The sequence below is a fragment of the Nerophis lumbriciformis genome, linkage group LG03, assembly GCF_033978685.3.
Source record: "Nerophis lumbriciformis linkage group LG03, RoL_Nlum_v2.1, whole genome shotgun sequence".
Classification (NCBI taxonomy): domain Eukaryota; kingdom Metazoa; phylum Chordata; class Actinopteri; order Syngnathiformes; family Syngnathidae; genus Nerophis; species Nerophis lumbriciformis.
Genome location: NC_084550.2, coordinates 59,021,985 through 59,042,095, shown reverse-complemented (window position 1 = coordinate 59,042,095; position 20,111 = coordinate 59,021,985). Strand labels below are relative to the sequence as shown.

General features: G+C 39.7%; 1 protein-coding gene across 1 annotated transcript in view; it reads left to right on the top strand.

The window, feature by feature from the left end:
* The first annotated feature begins 5,514 nt into the window (after positions 1-5,514).
* slc12a5a (solute carrier family 12 member 5a) overlaps positions 5,515-20,111 on the top strand; it is a 463,886-nt gene continuing 449,289 nt past the window's right edge. The window contains exon 1 of the mRNA XM_072912855.1: positions 5,515-5,991. Coding sequence (XP_072768956.1) covers positions 5,799-5,991 — 193 coding nt within the window. The 5' untranslated portion in view covers positions 5,515-5,798. The remainder of the gene's footprint in view (positions 5,992-20,111) is intronic.

Here is a 20,111-nt window from a genome sequence, read left to right as displayed (position 1 = left end):
GCTTCGCCATGATGTCTTTTTAGTTGTTATGAGAGTAGCGTGTGTGTGTGTGTGTGGCCCTTTAAGAAATGACAGCATGTGAGGTGAGTGACGTCAGTGAGTGAGTGGGCGAGAGAGGTGAGGGAGCGCAACAGTGGATGCGTGCAGGTGCTCTAGCTTGGTGGATGGCTACGTGCAAGACACCAATAAAGTCACAAAATTGCAACAAACCGCCGGCCTCGTCATTCACCCTCGAGTCCGGAGCTGTAAAGACCCACTGCCGGGTAAAGTGAAGGGTGTTAGCCCCGAAGTACATAGGCCCTGGAGGAACGTCTCCCCTGCGCTCCGCTCCTCGGTCGAGGAAAGCACGCCTTTTCTTTACTTAGTAACGCGTTAGTCCCAACACTGTATATATATATATATATATATATATATATATATATGTATATATATATATATATATATATATTCTGCAGGAAAATAAAAATGACACAAACCTTCCCAATTGTTAGAAATCCCACTTTGTATGTTTTACATGTTATACCGTTTTGTCCTACTAATTTCAGCGATCTTTGAACTCATCGTAGTTTGTACAACTTTCTCAGACGCTGCCACAGAAAGACGTGTTTTATGCCACTCTTTCTTTGTCTCATTTTGTCCACCAAATGTTTTATGCTGTGCGTGAATGCACAAAGGTGAGCTTTGTTGATAATACTGGAGTGCTTATGTGGGGGCGGCGTGGCTTGGTTGGTACAGCGACTGTGCCAGCAACTTGAGGGTTGCAGGTTCAATCCCCGCTTCTGCCATCCTAGTCACTGCTGCTGTGTCCTTGGGCAAGACACTTTACCCACCTGCTCCCAGTGCCCACCCACACGAGTTTAAATGTAACTTAGATACCGGGTTTCACTATGTAAAGCGCTTTGAGTCACTCGAGAAAAGCGCTATGTAAATATAATTCACAAATTCACTTATCAGGCATATTTGGTCAATCCATGACTGCAAGCTAATCAATGCTAACATGCTATTTAGGCTGGCAGAATGTACATACTGCATCATTATGCCTCGCTTGTAGGTATATTTGAGCTCATTTAATTTCCTTTACTTATGTCCTCTGTGTATTTAATTTATATTTGCATGTCTCATGACACATTATCGGTATGTAATATTGGCTGCATTTCACATAGTTGTTTGTGTGCCATGTTGTTCCAGACCACAGCAAACGTTACCCAGCTTGCAAAGATTATATAAATCCATTAAAAGAAGACAACCTGCATTTCCTTTAACTTGGACACACACATCTATACCTTTGGCCGTTCTGAGACAGTAATGTCCAGAAGTTATCTCATCCTGTGGGAAGCCTCTGTTTTACTAATGTTTTCCAATGTTGCAAAAATGTGTAGAATACAAATTTAAATACAACATTTCTGTCAACGAAGATTTGCGTCAGCCTTTGATAGCAGGCCATTATAGCTAATATAGACACTTACATCATGTGTTGCCTTCAGTCATACCAAACACTATAAAAATGGGACCCATTACCTCCCTGGGTTGGAATTGGGGGTTAAATCACCAAAATGATTCTCGAGCGCGGCCATCGCTGCTGCTCACTGCTCCCCTCACCTCCCAGGGGGTGGAACAAGGGGATGGGTCAAATGCACAGGGTAATTTCGCCACACCTAGTGTGTGTGTGACTATCAGTGGTACTTTATTATTATTTATTATTATTATTATAACACTTATATAGGGTTATAATAATAATAAATAATAATAAATAGGGCTTTACATTTTTTGCGGCTCCAGACATATTTTAATTTTTTTTAATTTTTGATCCAATATGGTTCTTTCAACATTTTGGTTTGCCGACCCCTGGCCTATACAAAGAATAAATAACAATAGTAAATTGTTTGCCATGTTTTGGTTAGCAGTGTGTGTCTATACCACTGCAAAGTCAAATCATCGTTGCTATAAACAGTTGTGTTCCAAATAATGGCAGTCCCACATCACTAGCAAGATAAATCACAGTTTTTGTTACAATTTCAACTTCTACACTGCAAGTAAGTTTTTGGAAGGTTTAGAAAAGGTATAGAAAACCAACAGACCCAGCAGGCAAGACGTGCATGCTGCTGATTGTTGGCCCTGCGATGAGGTGGCGACTTGTCCAGGGTGTACCCCGCCTTCCGCCCGAATGCAGCTGAGATAGGCTCCAGCACCCCCCGTGACCCCAAAAGGGACAAGCGGTAGAAAATGGATGCATGGATTGATTCTGTCATGTCTTTTGATTATGTTTTTGTCTGGCCATGTGCTGTTTGGTTTTTGGACTCTTTTTGGTACCTGCTTTTTCACTCCCTTGTTTTGTCACCGTAGCAACCATTAGTTTCACCTGTTCCACGTTTGGACTCACACACCTGACGCTAATCAAGACACTATTATTTAAGCTTGTAGTTGCCAGGCAGTCGGCCTGGCGACATTATCTGATACTACCCTTGTTATCCCTACGATCACGTTTCCATGCCATTGTTCCAAGTAAGTTTTGTTTATTCATGTCACGTTTAGCAGTTCTTTTGTTTCATGTCCTTAGTCTTCGTTAAGTGTAAGTTTTTGTTCATAGCCAAGTTTTATCTCCGCCTTGTGCGCACTTTTTGTTCACTCTTTTTATGGTCAGAATAAATATGTATTTACCTTCACGCCATGTCCACTCCAACTTCTCTTGCGAAACCCCCCCCCCCCCCAAAAAAAACCCCAAAGTCCACGTCTTGACAGATTCTAAGGAAAGTTGAATCTGCAAGCCTTTCTGAGTTTCTACAGTACACTCGAGTTTTGTAAAGAAATGTCAACACTGCTATTTTTGTTTTTGTTTTATATTTCTTGACTTTCTGTAAAATATTATCAAATTCAATTACTTTTTTCCAATTTTCTGGCTTTGAAATAGAATGTGCAGTGTCCCCTAGTCATACTTGCCAACCTTGAGACCTCCGATTTCGGGAGGTGGGGGGCGTGGTCGGGGGTGGGACTGGGGCGTGGTTGTGGGCGGGGGCGTGGTTAGGAGGGGAGGTGTATATTGACAGCTAGAATTCACCAAGTCAAGTATTTCATATATATATATATATACATATATATATATATATATATATATATATATATATATATATATATATATATATATATATATATATATATATATATCTACATACTGAAAATATGCAAACAACACTGTGTTTAGATAATTGATACTTCAAACTTGCATAAATAAATCTTAAAGAATATAACATAACTTGGCTTCTGAGAGCTTCAAAATGTAATGAATAAAATGCTAAAGTTGTTGATAAACAAGCAATTATTTTAATAATTAAATATGGTCATTTTAAATTAATTATTATGATCATTTAAAATTAATTATTTCATATATGTTTATTTTAATGTATAATTCTATGGCTGGATGTAATAAGGAGTCAGAAAAAATACAAATAAAAACACAATTAATTTTGATGTTTTTAGCAAAATATAGAAAAAATCGATTTAGTTTTTTTTGTAACAAATATATTTATTTTTAGGTAAGATAAACATAATAATATAATTTATCTCTAGTCTGGATGATTTAGTTCTTGTCACCCTGTTGTCTTCCTGTCATAAGGCTGTCCTCACTCAGGTACGCATGGAGCTGGAGGGGGCGTGGCCTCCAGCTCCGGCTGAAAATCGGGAGATTTTCGGGAGAATATTTGTCCCGGGAGGTTTTCGGGAGAGGCGCTGAATTTCGGTAGTCTCCCGGAATATTCGGGAGGGTTGGCAAGTATGCCTAGTGATGGGTACGGCAACACCGATGCATCGGCGCATGCGTCGAGCTCATAGAACAAAACCCTGTGTCGGTGCGCATACTGCCTTTAGAAAGTCACGTGACCGATCAGGAGACTGTTTCGGTCACGTGACCGATACGCGAACTGCGTCGCACTGACGCCTCCTCTGTGCCCTAAAATTTAATACGTTGGAAAAACTGGGTTTTTTTTTTAATAAAAATGTGTAAAAAATAAAAATTCCCAGTCCACAAGCATTCTCATTCATAACACGTTCTCTTAGATGTCCATGTTATGATACATGTTCACATTATTTATTGACTATATATCTAAAAAAGTTAAAAATATATTTGTATTTAAATCAAGATATAAAATAATCCTAAATGAAATACAACGACTTGGTTTATATTATTGTATATACTAGGTCGGGGGTCGGCAACCTCTTTAGCGCCGCCCTATAGTGGCTCTCTGGAGCTTTTTCAAAAATGTATGAAAAATGGAAAAAGATGAGGGGGAAAAATGCTTGTTTTTGTTTTAGTATGTTTTCTGTAGGAGGACAAACATGACACAAACCTCCCTAATTGTTATAAATCACACTGTTTATATTAAACATGCTTCACTGGTTCGAGTATTTGGCGAGCGCCGTTTTGTCCTACTAATTTTGGCGGTCCTTGAACTCACCTTAGTTTGTTTACATATATAACTTTCTCCGACTTCCTAGGACGTGTTTTATCCTTTTACTGTGTCATTTTGTCCACAGAACTTTTAACTTTGTGCATGAATGCACAAAGGTGAGTTTTGTCGATGTTATTGACATGTGTAGAGTGCTAATCAGACATATTTGGTCACTGCATGACTGCAAGCTAATCGATGCTAACATGCTATTTAGGCTAGCGATATGTACATATTACATCATTATGCCTCATTTGTAGCTACATTTGAGGTCATTTAGTTTCCTTTAAGTCCTCTTAATTCAATGTGTATCTCATGACACACTATCTGTATGTAATATGGCTTTTAATTTTTTTTGTGTGTTTTTGTATTTTTGGTCCAATATGGCTCTTTCAACATTTTGGGTTGCCGACCCCTGCCCTAGGTCATAAAATCAGTGTCAGTTGATGCCTGTAGGGATTTTTAACGTCCAGCAGATGTCAGTATTTAGTATCAATACGGTTTTGCAATGTGTCCAAACGCTTCATAAAGCCTCATCAACCCATCACTAGTGTCCTCAATGCATTTGTGTTCATTAAAATACAATTTCTTTGAAGAGTTTTGAGGTCTACTCACCTTTTTAAACACACTGCTATCATTATGAACATAAATGTAGTTATTGTTGTACACGTTTAGCTTCTGCAACGGTATGCTAGCAGGCTGATATGTGGTTGCCTAGCAACGCCGCCTTTCAGACGTTGAGGGTTCAGTTGAAGCATTAAAAAAATAAATAATAATAATAAAAACAATCCCACGTTAAAAACATCACAAACCGAGGCGAAGTTAGTTCCAAGTGGGATATTTCAACACCCCGGCCAGGGAACGTTTGTCTCCGACAGGCGGATGTGAGGCTGTGCCGACTCGCGGGTTTAAGGGACCGTCAACAAATTGTGGTCAGTGGCTCATAGAGAACATTTCAATCGTCAATGGCTTTTTAGTCACGTGACTTAAAAAACAAAAAAAATACACGTTTCGTTTTTTTTCCTTCATCATTACTATACTTGGCTCACTTGTTGGTTTTCCAAGGTTATCTATTTTTTTTTTTTTTAATATTACAAAATTCACATTGCCTTTATAGTCGTCCTCGTCCACTAAACAACGATTGTTGTTCCCACATGTTAGGCGTTAGGACCCGGATGCTCGCCATGATCACGGACACCGGTTGATGACACGGCCCACTCGCCCGCATCTTCTCACCTGACCAGGGACCTCCACGCACACTCGCGGTACACCCCGCCCCTTCCGCGCACCTCCTCTCCACGGTAACCCCGACAATAGAGGCGTTTGTTCGGCTCTCCGTGGCTGCCGCCTGCCTCAGCCATGAGCCAGAGGTTCACCGTCTCCAAGAGCGACAGCGACCGGCTGCCCGCGGACGTCCAGGGGGAGGTGAACGAGCTCTTCGAGGGCGACGAGCCTCGGAGCGGCGTGGCTCAGGAGGAAGGCGACGCTGCCCCGTCTCGAGAAGCAGCCACCTCGGCATCAACGTTGACACCCACTGTGGTGCAGCTGAAAGGTAGGAGACGACACACACACACACACACACACACACACGCACACACACTGTATTTGTTACCTTCTTGAGACGTCCGAAAAATGCCTACCTCTTTAGGACCACCCTTTCTAGATATATAAAGATTAGTATTTACAACATTAATAATACATAAAAACTATGCAAATATAAAAAAAGGTAAGCCTTTCAGTTATTTATTTATTTTTATTTTTGTATTATTAATTTGGGCAAAAGGGGGCACATTTTAATTTCTGACACACACTTGTTATTACATACGTTGGCCAGAGGGGGAGCACTTCAAATTTTTACACATACTTGTTATTTCATATGTTGACCAGAGGGGGAGCACTTTTAAAAGCGAGACAAGGTCAATTTGAAAAATTAATGGATGGATGGATGGGTTTTCCGTGTTGAGACCATAATTTCGGTCCTAACTTGTTCACCGGTCCTCGTATGCAAGGTACTTTTCCTTGTCTCAAGAAGGATAGAAATACAAGAAAACACACACTTGTATTTGTTACCTTCTTGAGACCTCCGAATAATGCCTACCTCTTTAGGACCACCCTTTCTAGATATATAAAGATTTGTATTCACAACATTAATAATATAATATACAAACTATGCAAATATAAAAAAGGTAAGCCTTTCAGTTATTTTTGTATTTAATTTAATTTTTTGTTTGTAATTGTTTTTTAATCTCCATTATTTACTTCAAGTTATTACAGTATGTCTCTATATACATATTTATTTAATTGTTTTAATTAATTTGGGCAAAACACCCTTTTGCCCACATTTCAATTTCTGACACACACTTGTTTTTACATATGTTGGCCAGAGGGGGAGCACTTCAAATTTTTACACACACTTGTTATTTCATATGTTGACCAGAGGGGGAGGACTTTTAAAAGCGACATCATTTGAAAAATCCCTCCTTTTTGGGACCACTCTGTTTGATAGATTTCACCACCAGGGGTCCAAATGAGACATTCTCTATTAGATGCAATGGTTTTCCGTATTGGCTCCAGCACCCCCCGCGACCCTGAAAGGGACAAGTGGTAGAAAATGGATGGATGCATGGGTTTTCTGTATTCGGACCATGATTTCGGTCCTAACTTGTTCACCGGTCCTTGTATGCAAGGTACTTTTCCTTGTTGATGTCTCAAGAAGGGTAGAAATACAAGAATACAAACACACACACACACACACACACACACACGCACACGCACACACTCTTGTATTTGTTACCTTCTTGAGACCTCCAAAAAATGCCTACCTCTTTAGGACCACCTTTTCTAGATATATAAAAATGTGTATTCACAACATCAATAACATATACATACTATGCAAATATAAAAAAGCTTGTTGTGAAAAATGAGTTGGAATTTCACAAGAAAAAAGTCACAATTTCATAAGAAAAACTTTGAATTTTGGCAGTATTATAATAAAAGTCGTCATTTTACTCAACGCAAGTCAAAATTTTACAAGAAAAACTAAACGTTTGTGCAATATTATGATAAAAGTTGGAATTCTACTCAATAACAGTCGCAATTTTAATCGACGAAAGTCACAATTTTATAAGAAAACTTACAAATTTTGGCAATATTATAATAATAATCGGAATTTTACTTGGCAAAATGATGACAAGTCATAATTTTACTCAAAGAATTTCACTATTTTACAAGAACAACAAAACAATTGGAAATATTACGATAAAAGTCAGAATTTTATATGACAAATGTCACCAATTTGCATTAAAAAGTAATAATTTTACATAAAAAAGTAGTAATTTTACGAGAAAATATTGCAATATTACAGAAACAGAAATAATATGAGAATTTGCTCCCAATTTTATAAGAAAAAAGTCGACACATTGTGAGAAAAAGATTGCTTTTAGTTAATTTTTTATTTATTTAAATTTTTTGTTTGCAATTGGTTTTTAATCTTCATTATTTACTTCAAGTTATTACAGTATGTCTCTGTATACATATTTATTAAATTTTTTTTAAATTAATTTTGGCCAAAAGGGGCGCATTTAAATTTCTTACACACACTTGTTTTTTCATATGTTGGCCAGAAGGGGAGCACTTCAAATTTGTACACACACTTGTTATTTCATATGTTGACCAGAGGGGGAACACTTTTAAAAGTGACACACAGTCAATTTGAAAAATCCCTCATTTTGATAGATTTCACCACCAGGGGTGCAAATGAGACATTCTCTATTAGATGCAATGGTTTTCCCTATTGGGACCCTGATTTATGTCCTAACTTGTTCAGACCTCCTCATATGGAAGGTACTTTTCCTTGTTCATGTCTCAAGAAGGGTATAAATACAAGAACACACACACACACACACACACACACACACACACACACACACACACACACACACACACACACACACACACACACACACACACACACTTTATTTCATTTCTTCCTTAGCCACATGCTACATGCTTGCAGATGTGTGACTTGAATGGTCAAAATTGCTGTCATTATTTTGTGTGCTGCATTTCCTGCGCCTCCCAGAAACAATAGCATCAATGTTTTGTTTCCTATCACCCATGTTTGTTTTAGTGGCAGTACATTTGCTTATAATATTTGCCTTCATTTAGCACACGCTTGGTTTTAGTGGAGTACATAATATAATCTTTGGGAACCTAACGATTAGATTTCTCTAGGGCAAGGGGTCAGCAAATACATTTTTCCCATCATCCCTTGTAATGGATTTAAATGGGTGTCATTTCTATTTTTTTAATTTTTATGTTGATTGGAAGTTATTTTTAATAATATCCACAAAGTTCAATGAGCAGGTTGTGTTATGTGTGACCATGTTTTTTTTGTTTTTTTGTTTCTGCACCGTGACTAGGGAAGGTTGTTTGGTTTGGGTCATATAAGTAAATTCTGTGCTTCAGTGACCTGAACGTACAATTAAAGGCAGAGTTACTTGCGTTGGCCACCAGATGGCAACAAAACGGCAGCAAACAGACCACTGGATATTTATGTGATATGGATACATGCTCCTGATCAAGTTTTTTATTGAACTAGGGTGGGGGGTTAGCAACCCGCGGCTCTTTAGTGTCGCCCAAGTGGCTCCCTGGAACATTTTCAAAAAAGGATTGAAAATGGAAAAAGAGGGGGAAAATATTTTTTTGTTTTAGTATGTTTTTTGTTTGAGGACATGACACAACCGTTTGTGTGTGTGTATGCTTCACTGATGAGACTATTTGGTGAACATCGTTTTGTCCTACTAATTTGGGCAGTTCTTGAACTCACCATAGTGTGGACTGTGACACAACAGTTTGTTGACATGTTAAAAATTTTCCACTCCTTTGTCTCATTTTGTCCACCAAAAGTTTTGTGCTGTGCGTGAATGCACAAAGGTGCGCTTGGTTGATGTCATTGACTTGTTGGCGTGCTAATCAGGCATATTTGGCATATCAGGCATGACTGCAAGCTAACCAAGGCTAACATGCTATTTAGGCTAGCTGTATGTACATACTGCATCATTATGCCTCATTTGTTGGTATATTTGAACTCATTTATCCTCTTTGTATATAATTTAGTTGTGCATGTCTCATGACACATTATCTGTATGTAATATTGGCTGCATTTCAGATAGTTGTTTGTGTGCCATGTTGTTCCAGACCACAGCAAACATTACCTAGCTTGCCAAAGATTGAAATAAATCCATTAGGAGACAGCCTTTAACATGGACACACACATCTATACCTATGGCCATTAAAAGCCAGTAATTTCCAGGAGTTATCTCACCTTCTGAGTAGCGTCTCATTTACTAATGGTTTCTAATGTTGTAAAAATGTGTAGAATAAATATTATATTTCAACATTTCTGTCAACGAAGATTTGCTTCGGCCTGCGACACATAGTCATTTTGATAGTAGGCTATTATAGCTAATATAGACATTTACTTTATTTGTTGCCTTTGTCATGTCTGTATTATCATGTTTTGTTTTAAGTCATGTTTTGTTTAGTTTCTGTCTTTTCACTCCCTTGTCTGGTCACCATAGCAACCATTAGTTTTCACCTGTCACGTCACGCACCTGTTTCACGTTTTGAGTCACGCACCTGCTTTCACTAATCATGTCCATAGTATTTAAGTTCATTAATTTTCTGTTGTTCGGGCTGACGACCTCACACCCCATATATGCTTCTGCACACCCTTATGATCCTTGCTGCTCTTTTTTCATGCCGGTTCCATGCCAAGTAAGTTTTTGTTTATCAAGCCACAGTTAATGTTTTTGTTTAATTGTTCATAGTTTATTCTCCGCCACTGTGCGCGCTTTTTGTTTGATCCTTTTTTTTGTATTTATAGTTAGTTCTAGTGTTTCAATAAAAAAATGTACCTTCATTCCCGTCTCGCCCGTGCCAACTTTCCGTTGCATCCCGGAAAAGCAAACTCCAAAGACCAAGTCTTGACAGAAGTTCGTCAGCAGACCCGCTTTTCCGCACGTAAGTTGGCCAATTTGGACAATTTGGAAGAGGCTTCTTGGGAGGTGCTGCGCGCCATGGAGGCAGAGACGCTGCGCTTTTCCCCCAGGGAGCGCAGGCGGGGGATGATGTGGGGGAATGGAGGCAAGTTGGTGCCGATCGGTACGTCACCTCAGCCACGGAAGCGCCGCCAAAGGCGAGGGACGCCAGGAAAGACTTCCGCGAGCCAGCAGGACACGCCGCTCCCACAAGCCCCGCCCCCTCTGGGCGGAAGCAAGCAACAGTCTGCCCGGCTTCCCCAGGATGACATCACAGCCCAGGATTTTTTTTTTCAACTCTTTTTCTTTTGAACACCCGCCTCCAACAAAAGACACTAATGGCATGACTTTGATAAATCATTATCAAAACATGTTTTTAGAGATCAGGTCTAATCAATCCAAGCCACGTCCCATATTTCATGCCCCGCCCCCCAAGACTCATGCCCCGCCCCCCAAGACTCAAGTCCCGCCTCCGTCACAATTTTTTTCTTTTTTTCCGCCCACACAACCCCAGGTGGGGGATAAAAAAACAAAACAATTTGGACAATTTAATGGGGAAGTTTCTGCCCTCCTCCGCCCACCCCTACAGAGAGTTCCAGACCGCAGGGAGCGCGTCTGGTATCCGCCCCTTGAGGGGGGGGCTGGGGTCGGGAGCTGTGTTGGTGGGGTGGCTCGGCATCACCATGCCAAGCAGAGGTGGGACCAAGTCATTGTTTTGCAAGTCACAAGTAAGTCTCAAGTCTTTGCCCTCAAGTCCGAGTCAAGTCCCGAGTCAAGACAGGCAAGCCCCGAGTCAAGTCCAAAGTCAAGACTGGAAAGTCTCAAGTCAAGTCCTAAGTCCTGCATTTTGAGTTTCGAGTCCTTTCAAGTCCTTTTAACCACAGACTAATATATTAACACAGATTGTGTATGCTTTTCAAACGCTGTATTTATTTATTAAAACAAGTGCATTTTAAATTGCAGGAAAGAAAATTGTGCTGACATTGCACTTTATAATAGCACTATTAACCAGTCATTTTAAACATTAACTCATTCCTTTACAGAACAAACACATTGAAAAATAAAGTGCAAATGTACTTATTTGTACAAAAGTGTTAACATTGAAAAAACATGACATATACGTGAACATAACAAAAAAGTTGTACTTTTTATATGTCAGGGCCCTATGCTGCATTGCATTTGCAAAAGACCAAATTAGCCAAGAGTCTGTCAGTCATTTGTGCACGATGGGGGCGTAGTATGATGCCACCATGGCTGAAAACTCGCTCCACTGGAGCACTGGAGGCAGGCACTGCCAAGACTCTCATGGCCACTCGGAACAGTGAAGGAAGAGTCTTCATGTTCAATGCCCAGAACAAAAGGGGGGAGAGAGTTGTTTTGGGTTGGTGCACTACTTGTAAGTGTATCTTGTGTTTTTTATGTTGATTTAATTAAAAAAAGAAAAAAAAAAAAATTATTTCTTGTGCGGCCCGATACCAATCGATCCACGGACCAGTACCGGGCCGTGGCCCGGTGGTTGGGGACCACTGAGGTAAACAACCAACAGTATGTCAGAAAGCTAGCTAAAACGGTACACATATTCATAATATAGTATACATTTTAACTGACCTTTATTTTACTATTTTTGTCTTTTTTTTAGGTGGCTAAAATACGCGGTGCTGCTGACCGCCGTCTAACGTTACGTGTGATATATTGACTAACGTAACCCTGCTTAAAAAAAAATCACTGAACAAAAAGTATGAATAAGGTAGTGAACTGCAACAGATTCCCGTGTTTGCAATAACGTTATAACGTTAACAGTGAGTTTACAGCCTGACTGATTTAACTACACACCAAATAAAAGTCACGTTACTTAGCCAATAAACGTTATCTTACATTCAAAACTTACCGTTCTTTGTGCAACTTCAAATGCCGGACGAAGTTGGAAGTTGTTGCCTCTCCATCAGTAATTTTCGAACCGCATGTGTTGCATACTGCAAACCGTTTTGTGTTGACCACCTCGTAATTTTTATACCCAAACAAAATTATTTTAGGTATCATTTTTTGTTCACTGGCGTGTGGTTTGGACATGTCTTCTTCGTTGGTTGTCCTGCAATTTGATTGGATGAATGCTGTGTGATGAAAACAAAGTAGATCTAATTTGATTGGCTGTTGTACTGAGACCACACCAGCTGACACACGCAACGCTGATAGACAAGTACACAATGAAAAATACGGAGCGCTCCCGAATAACTTTTTCATCTTTGGGTTTTGGGGAAAGTAGCAAGTCATGTCAAGTCATGTCAATTCAAAAGGCTCAAGTCCAAGTGAAGTCACAAGTCATTGATGTTAAAGTCTAAGTCGAGTTGCAAGTCTTTTTACATTTTGTCAAGTCGAGTCTAAAGTCATCAAATTCATGACTCGTGTCTGACTCGAGTCCAAGTCATGTGACTCGAGTCCACACCTCTGATGCCAAGCCACAGCCTCCCTCACGGCCGCCACCACCAGTCTACCGACCTGTCAAGCCACAGCCTCCAGCACGACCGCCCTCACCAGTCTTCCGACCTGCCAAGCCGCAACCCCCAGCTAGGCCACCTCCACCTGCTCCAAGGCTAGCTCCTCAGCTAGCACCAGTCGCTGCACCTGTTGCCGCACCAAGGCTAGCACCAGCTCCACCACGCCAAGTTCCACGGCAGACTCCAGTACCCGCACCACGCCTAGCCGCATCACGCCAAGCTCCGGTATCAGCTCCACGACGCCAAGTGCCGCCATGCCAAGACCAAGACCAAGACCCGCCATGCCAAGACCAAGACCCGCCATGCCAAGACCAAGACCAAGACCCGCCATGCCAAGACCAAGACCAAGACCCGCCATGCCAAGACCTAGACCAAGACCCGCCATGCCAAGACCTAGACCAAGACCCGCCATGCCAAGACCAAGACCAAGACCCGCCATGCCAAGACCAAGACCAAGACCCGCAAGACCAAGACCAAGACCCGCCATGCCAAGACCAAGACCAAGACCCGCCATGCCAAGACCTAGACCAAGACCAAAACCCGCCATGCCAAGACCAAGACCCGCCATGCCAAGACCCGCCATGCCAAGACCAAGACCCGCCATGCCAAGACCAAGACCCGCCATGCCAAGACCAAGACCCACCAAGACCAAGACCAAGACCCACACCAAGACCAAGACCCACACCAAGACCAAGACCAAGACCCATACCAAGACCAAGACCCGCCATGCCAAGACCCACACCAAGACCAAGACCCACGCCGAGCTTCGCCGCTGGACGCGTCACGCCGAGCTTCGCCGCTGGACGCGTCACGCCGAGCTTCGCCGCCTGACTTGCCACGCCGAGCTGCCACGCCTGCCAAGTTGACGACGCGCCTGCCTCCTCGTCGGCTACGGATATGGCCGCTACCTGGTCGCCCGCCACGCCAAGTGCGCCCACCTCCCAGTCGGCCACGAATGTGGCCAATCCCTGGGCGCCCGCCTCGCCTGCTGCAGCGGCGTTCCTCTCGCCGCTGCCACTTGACTTTGCCTCGGTGGATTCGGGGCCACTTGGGCTGGCGACCCACCGCGATGTCCCCCTCCCGCCCTCCCATGACTTTTGTTAAGTTTTTTCTTGGACATCTGGTATCTGTCCTTAAGGGAGGGGCTCTGTCATGTCTGTATTATCATGTTTTGTTTTAAGTCATGTTTTGTTTAGTTTCTGTCTTTTCACTCCCTTGTCTGGTCACCATAGCAACCATTAGTTTTCACCTGTCACGTCACGCACCTGTTTCACGTTTTGAGTCACGCACCTGCTTTCACTAATCATGTCCATAGTATTTAAGTTCATTCATTTTCTGTTGTTCGGGCTGACGACCTCACACCCCATATATGCTTCTGCACACCCTTATGATCCTTGCTGCTCTTTTTTCATGCCGGTTCCATGCCAAGTAAGTTTTTGTTTATCAAGCCACAGTTAATGTTTTTGTTTAATTGTTCATAGTTTATTCTCCGCCACTGTGCGCGCTTTTTGTTTGATCCTTTTTTTTGTATTTATAGTTAGTTCTAGTGTTTCAATAAAAAAATTGTACCTTCATTCCCGTCTCGCCCGTGCCAACTTTCCGTTGCATCCCGGAAAAGCAAACTCCAAAGACCAAGTCTTGACAGCCTTCATTATAAGACTTATATACAGCTTTTAATTTTTTGCGGCTCCAGTCAGATTTGTTTTTTGTATTTTTGGTCCAATATTGCTCTTTCAACATTTTGGGTTGCAGACCCCTGCCCTAGGGTGACGATTCGATTCGGAATCGATTCAATACGATTCTTAATTCAAAGCAATTCTTTGCGTGTGTCATTTGTAGGGGTAAAACGATCCAATTTGATTCAGAATATATGGCTGCCGATACTATTCAGGGACATTTTTTTTTTTTTTAAGAATAATATAATCTGAAAGGATTCAGTAACTTTTTAGCAAAACAAATCGATCAATGCAACTGTAAAACAAAATAGTGGATATTAAAGGTCCTTTATTTCTGTTAGTACTTGTAAGGCAATTATTATGGATACAAACGAGAAAATAAACAACAATTAATGGACAATGTATTCTCATTTATTTGAATAATAAACACTTTAGGTTGAATTCACAAGAGGAATTATTTTTAATATTTTATTTTAGTTGTATTTTTTTCATTTATTCATTTATTTCAGGCAATGACATTTAATACAAATAAAGTACAAGGTAGACAATACATAATAATATACATTAATATAATGCAAAAGGTAATTTACAGTATGTAAGCATGAAATATTCAAGAAATTAAAAAAAAAAGTACAGTAACTAACATTTTAACATTACCTGCTACTTTTGCTGTTGTTTTACAACATAAAATAATACAATATTAATATAAAAACAACTAACATCTCTACTATACAGGTTGAATTAACTGTAAGCTTACCAGTTACCTTTAATGTTGTTTTTTGACAAAGAAATAATAAAAATACAAAATAAATTAATATAAAAAAGCACAACAAATCTCCTCAGGTTAATTGAGCAGTGGTTTGACTTCTATTATTTATATTATATATTGTATATATTATCTAAAAATATAATATAATAATATATCAATATATGTTATATACTGTATATATTAATATGTAGATATTACATATATGTTTTATTTTATATTGCTACTATGGTACATTTTTAGCCTACTTTATACCTTTTTGTTTTCGCCCTCTTTTTGTGCCCTTGTGTGCATTATCCTTTCCATCCTTTGTAACTGAGCTATGTGTGGAAAAATTTCCCTTGTGGATCATTCAAGTTTGTCTAAGTCTAGACAAACATGTATACATGTATAGCATGTATACATTAATATTCCAAAGTTGATTAAAGGTACTCATAAAATAAATAGTCATTCATTAAAGTGAACAAAACAAAGATCTCATTTACGACTTTTTCCACCTAAAAAAAAAAAAAGGCTAAAGCACTCAGACAAACAAACAAACACGGTAGAGATTGGATTTTTAGTGAGGACCTCAGCTCTGACGCAGTGCCACGAAGGAATCCAACTTGCCTAAATAGAGGAAGTAGAAGACGTGACAGTGTTTCTGTATGTAAACATGCGGAAGGATCGTTACCTTTGCAAAAGGAGAGCTACACCTATGGGGCGAGGCGGAACGTGACGGTGTTAATGTCCGACGATTCAACTGCGAGGTTCATATTTCCAATCAGATTCCCCCAAATCTGCTTCCTCCTACTCCTTTTTTGGACATGTTGTAAAGAAAAATGAAAATATGTGATATACCATATTGAAATTGTATACATGTTCGAAATAAACTACAACTAATCCAAAAAATAAAAATAAAAATAAAAATAAAATATATATATATATACAGGTAAAAGCCAGTAAATTAGAATATTTTGAAAAACTTGATTTATTTCAGTAATTGCATTCAAAAGGTGTAACTTGTACATTATATTTATTCATTGCACACAGACTGATGCATTCAAATGTTTATTTCATTTAATTTTGATGATTTGAAGTGGCAACAAATGAAAATCCAAAATTCCGTGTGTCACAAAATTAGAATATTACTTAAGGCTAATACAAAAAAGGGATTTTTAGAAATGTTGGCCAACTGAAAAGTATGAAAATGAAAAATATGAGCATGATAGCTGATAGTGGCCTTCAACTCTTCTGCGTTTTTGGGTCTGGCATTCTGCATCTTCCTTTTCACAATACCCCACAGATTTTCTATGGGGCTAAGGTCAGGGGAGTTGGCGGGCCAATTTAGAACAGAAATACCATGTTCCGTAAACCAGGCACGGGTAGATTTTGCGCTGTGTGCAGGCGCCAAGTCCTGTTGGAACTTGAAATCTCCATCTCCATTGCGTTGACCCTGGATCTCAGGAAACAGAGTGGACCGACACCAGCAGATGACATGGCACCCCAAACCATCACTGATGGTGGAAACTTTACACTAGACTTCAGGCAACGTGGATCCTGTGCCTCTCCTGTCTTCCTCCAGACTCCGGGACCTCGATTTCCAAAGGAAATGCAAAATTTGCATGGTTGGGTGATGGTTTGGGGTGCCATGTCATCTGCTGGTGTCGGTCCACTCTGTTTCCTGAGATCCAGGGTCAACGCAGCCGTCTACCAGCAAGTTTTAGAGCACTTCATGCTTCCTGCTGCTGACCTGCTCTATGGAGATGGAGATTTCAAGTTCCAACAGGACTTGGCGCCTGCACACAGCGCAAAATCTACCCGTGCCTGGTTTACGGAACATGGTATTTCTGTTCTAAATTGGCCCGCCAACTCCCCTGACCTTAGCCCCATAGAAAATCTGTGGGGTATTGTGAAAAGGAAGATGCAGAATGCCAGACCCAAAAACGCAGAAGAGTTGAAGGCCACTATCAGAGCAACCTGGGCTCTCATAACACCTGAGCAGTGCCAGAAACTCATCGACTCCATGCCACGCCGCATTAACGCAGTAATTGAGGCAAAAGGAGCTCCAACCAAGTATTGAGTATTGTACATGCTCATATTTTTCATTTTCATACTTTTCAGTTGGCCAACCTTTCTAAAAATCCCTTTTTTGTATTAGCCTTAAGTAATATTCTAATTTTGTGACACACGGAATTTTGGATTTTCATTTGTTGCCACTTCAAATCATCAAAATTAAATGAAATAAACATTTGAATGCATCAGTCTGTGTGCAATGAATAAATATAATGTACAAGTTACACCTTTTGAATGCAATTACTGAAATAAATCAAGTTTTTCAAAATATTCTAATTTACTGGCTTTTACCTGTATATATATCGTCAGCATCACTTATTAGGGCATAGTGCAGGTTTTTGTGCATACGCAAGCTTTGATACATGAGGCCCCAAGTGTTGGCAGTTATTGCAAATGATCAGCTATACCTGCTTGTATCAGACTCAAATCAAACTTTTATTTATACAGCATTTTTCATACACATGCAAGTGGCAAACGCAAAGTGCTGTATAAAAAAAAAAACAAAGAAGAGAAGAAATCACACACATGCACACACACACGGCACTATTGACAATGACAAAACAACAACAAAACATGGCATGGCACTGAGGATTTGACGCCATCTTTGAGGCGTCCACACTGGAGAATAACTACAATTAACAGCATCTGAAAAATAGTATGAAACCTATGATAAGAAATATTTTAAAAATTAAATATAAATAATTGATGAATAAGTTAATAAAAACATGACATTGAGAGAATAAAAGTAGTAATATTAATAATTAAGATAGGAGAAACAACAGGATAAATAATGAAAACATGAAAGTTTACCATGATCAGTAAAAAGCCTTGTTAAAAAGGTGTCATTAGCCTTTAAAAAAAAAAAAGTACCGATGTAAAACACAAACACAATAATTAACATTGTTAAATAACAATATATATTAAATATTTTAATTTGCAGTGTTAGTTTGCTGTTAGCTTGTAGAGCAGTTGCAGGTGTTGAGTTGAGTTGAGTTGGAACATGCATGCATACAACATGATACATCACAATTTCCAGTTTCTCTATTCAACATGTTCGAAAAGGAGTAGGAAGAAGCAGAGCTTATTTAATCCTTCCCTTTTTCCTTTACAGAGCAATTGCTAAAACTTTGGTTGAATTCCTGTTCTCAATTTATTCACAATATACTCCATAAGTAATAACAATAAAAATAAATAATTAAATAAATAATAATTGGTGAAGTAAGTTATATTTCATATGATGAGATGAGTAAGATTATCTTGAAAATGAATGTATGGATGTAATAAATTCAGAATGTTTATCATGGCTCTTCTTCTTTGTACTTTGTAAACACTTTAAGTTTGAAGAGTTTCTTGAAGTGGATCATATTAGTACGTTGTTTGATTTCTTTGCTTAATCCATTCCATCATTTAATTCCTTATACTGAAGGTCTTAAGTGTCATGATCTGTGGTCTGGATCATGTTTTTTGTTATTTTTGGTTTAAGACTCCATGAGTTCCTGTTTGCGCTCCCTTGTTTGTTTTAGTTTCCATGACGACTGATTAGTTTCACCTGTCTCATGTGTTTGACTCACGCACCTGCTTTAATCAGATACTATTATTTAAGCCTGTTTTGCCAGTTAGTCGTGCTGGTGACATTACTCTGTATTTGCTCTGTTTTGACTTTTCTTGCCATAGTTCATGCTGTTCGATTCATGCCTTGTCCAGTAAGTCTTTTTTGTTTCATGTCCATAGTTTTTGCTATTTGTTTCAAGCCACAGTTTAGTGAGTTTTTTCATGTTTTTAGTTTCATGGTTCATGTACATAGTTTATGCTAAGTCTTAGCTTTTGTTTCCTGCGTTAAGCTTGTCTTCGCCTTGAGCGCTTTTTGTAGTACTTTGAGTTTGAATAATTAAATAATGTTCCTACCTTCAAGTCTTGTCCAGTATAGTCCGATTGCATCCCGGGAGAACAATCCTCGCAGTAAGCTGCGGAAAACTTAAGTGTTCTCTGTGCGTACAAATGTTTTAAATTACATTTTTTCTCTAAGATTATATATTTCCTCTTTTGTTGAGAAGAAATGTTGTACATTCTTGGGTAGCAGATTATAGTTTGCTTTGTGTATAATTTTAGCTGTTTGCAAATTCACTATGTGGTAGAATTTTAGCATGTTTGATTCAATTAATAACGGGTTTGTATATTCACTATATACAACATTATGTATTATTCTAACTGATCTTTTTTGTAACACCGTTAATGAATAAAGTGTACTTTTGTAATTAATTCCCCATATTTCTACACACAAACTCAGATATGGTAACACTAACGAGCAGAAGTGTGTGCCCAATGTTGTGGTCAAGGCTCCCAAGGTCAAAGGCGATGCCTCAGCAACCTTACTTTCACATGTCCAAACGCCTATTGTTGCTATTGTTTGGCGCGAAGCTTCACACAGCACAAAGGCATTTCCCTCCTCTTCATGTCTCGGTTTGCCTCTACCAAATACGCACAGTCCACATCATAAACTTGGACGCCGCCGTGCAGAACAATTGGCGCCCCGCGGTCTCCCATTGGAAGCAGGAAAGGAAGCCATTATGTTTGCCAGTGATTAGCATGAGAACATGAGCCAGTGTTCGCATGCAGTCAGGTGCAAATGGAGCTCTCTG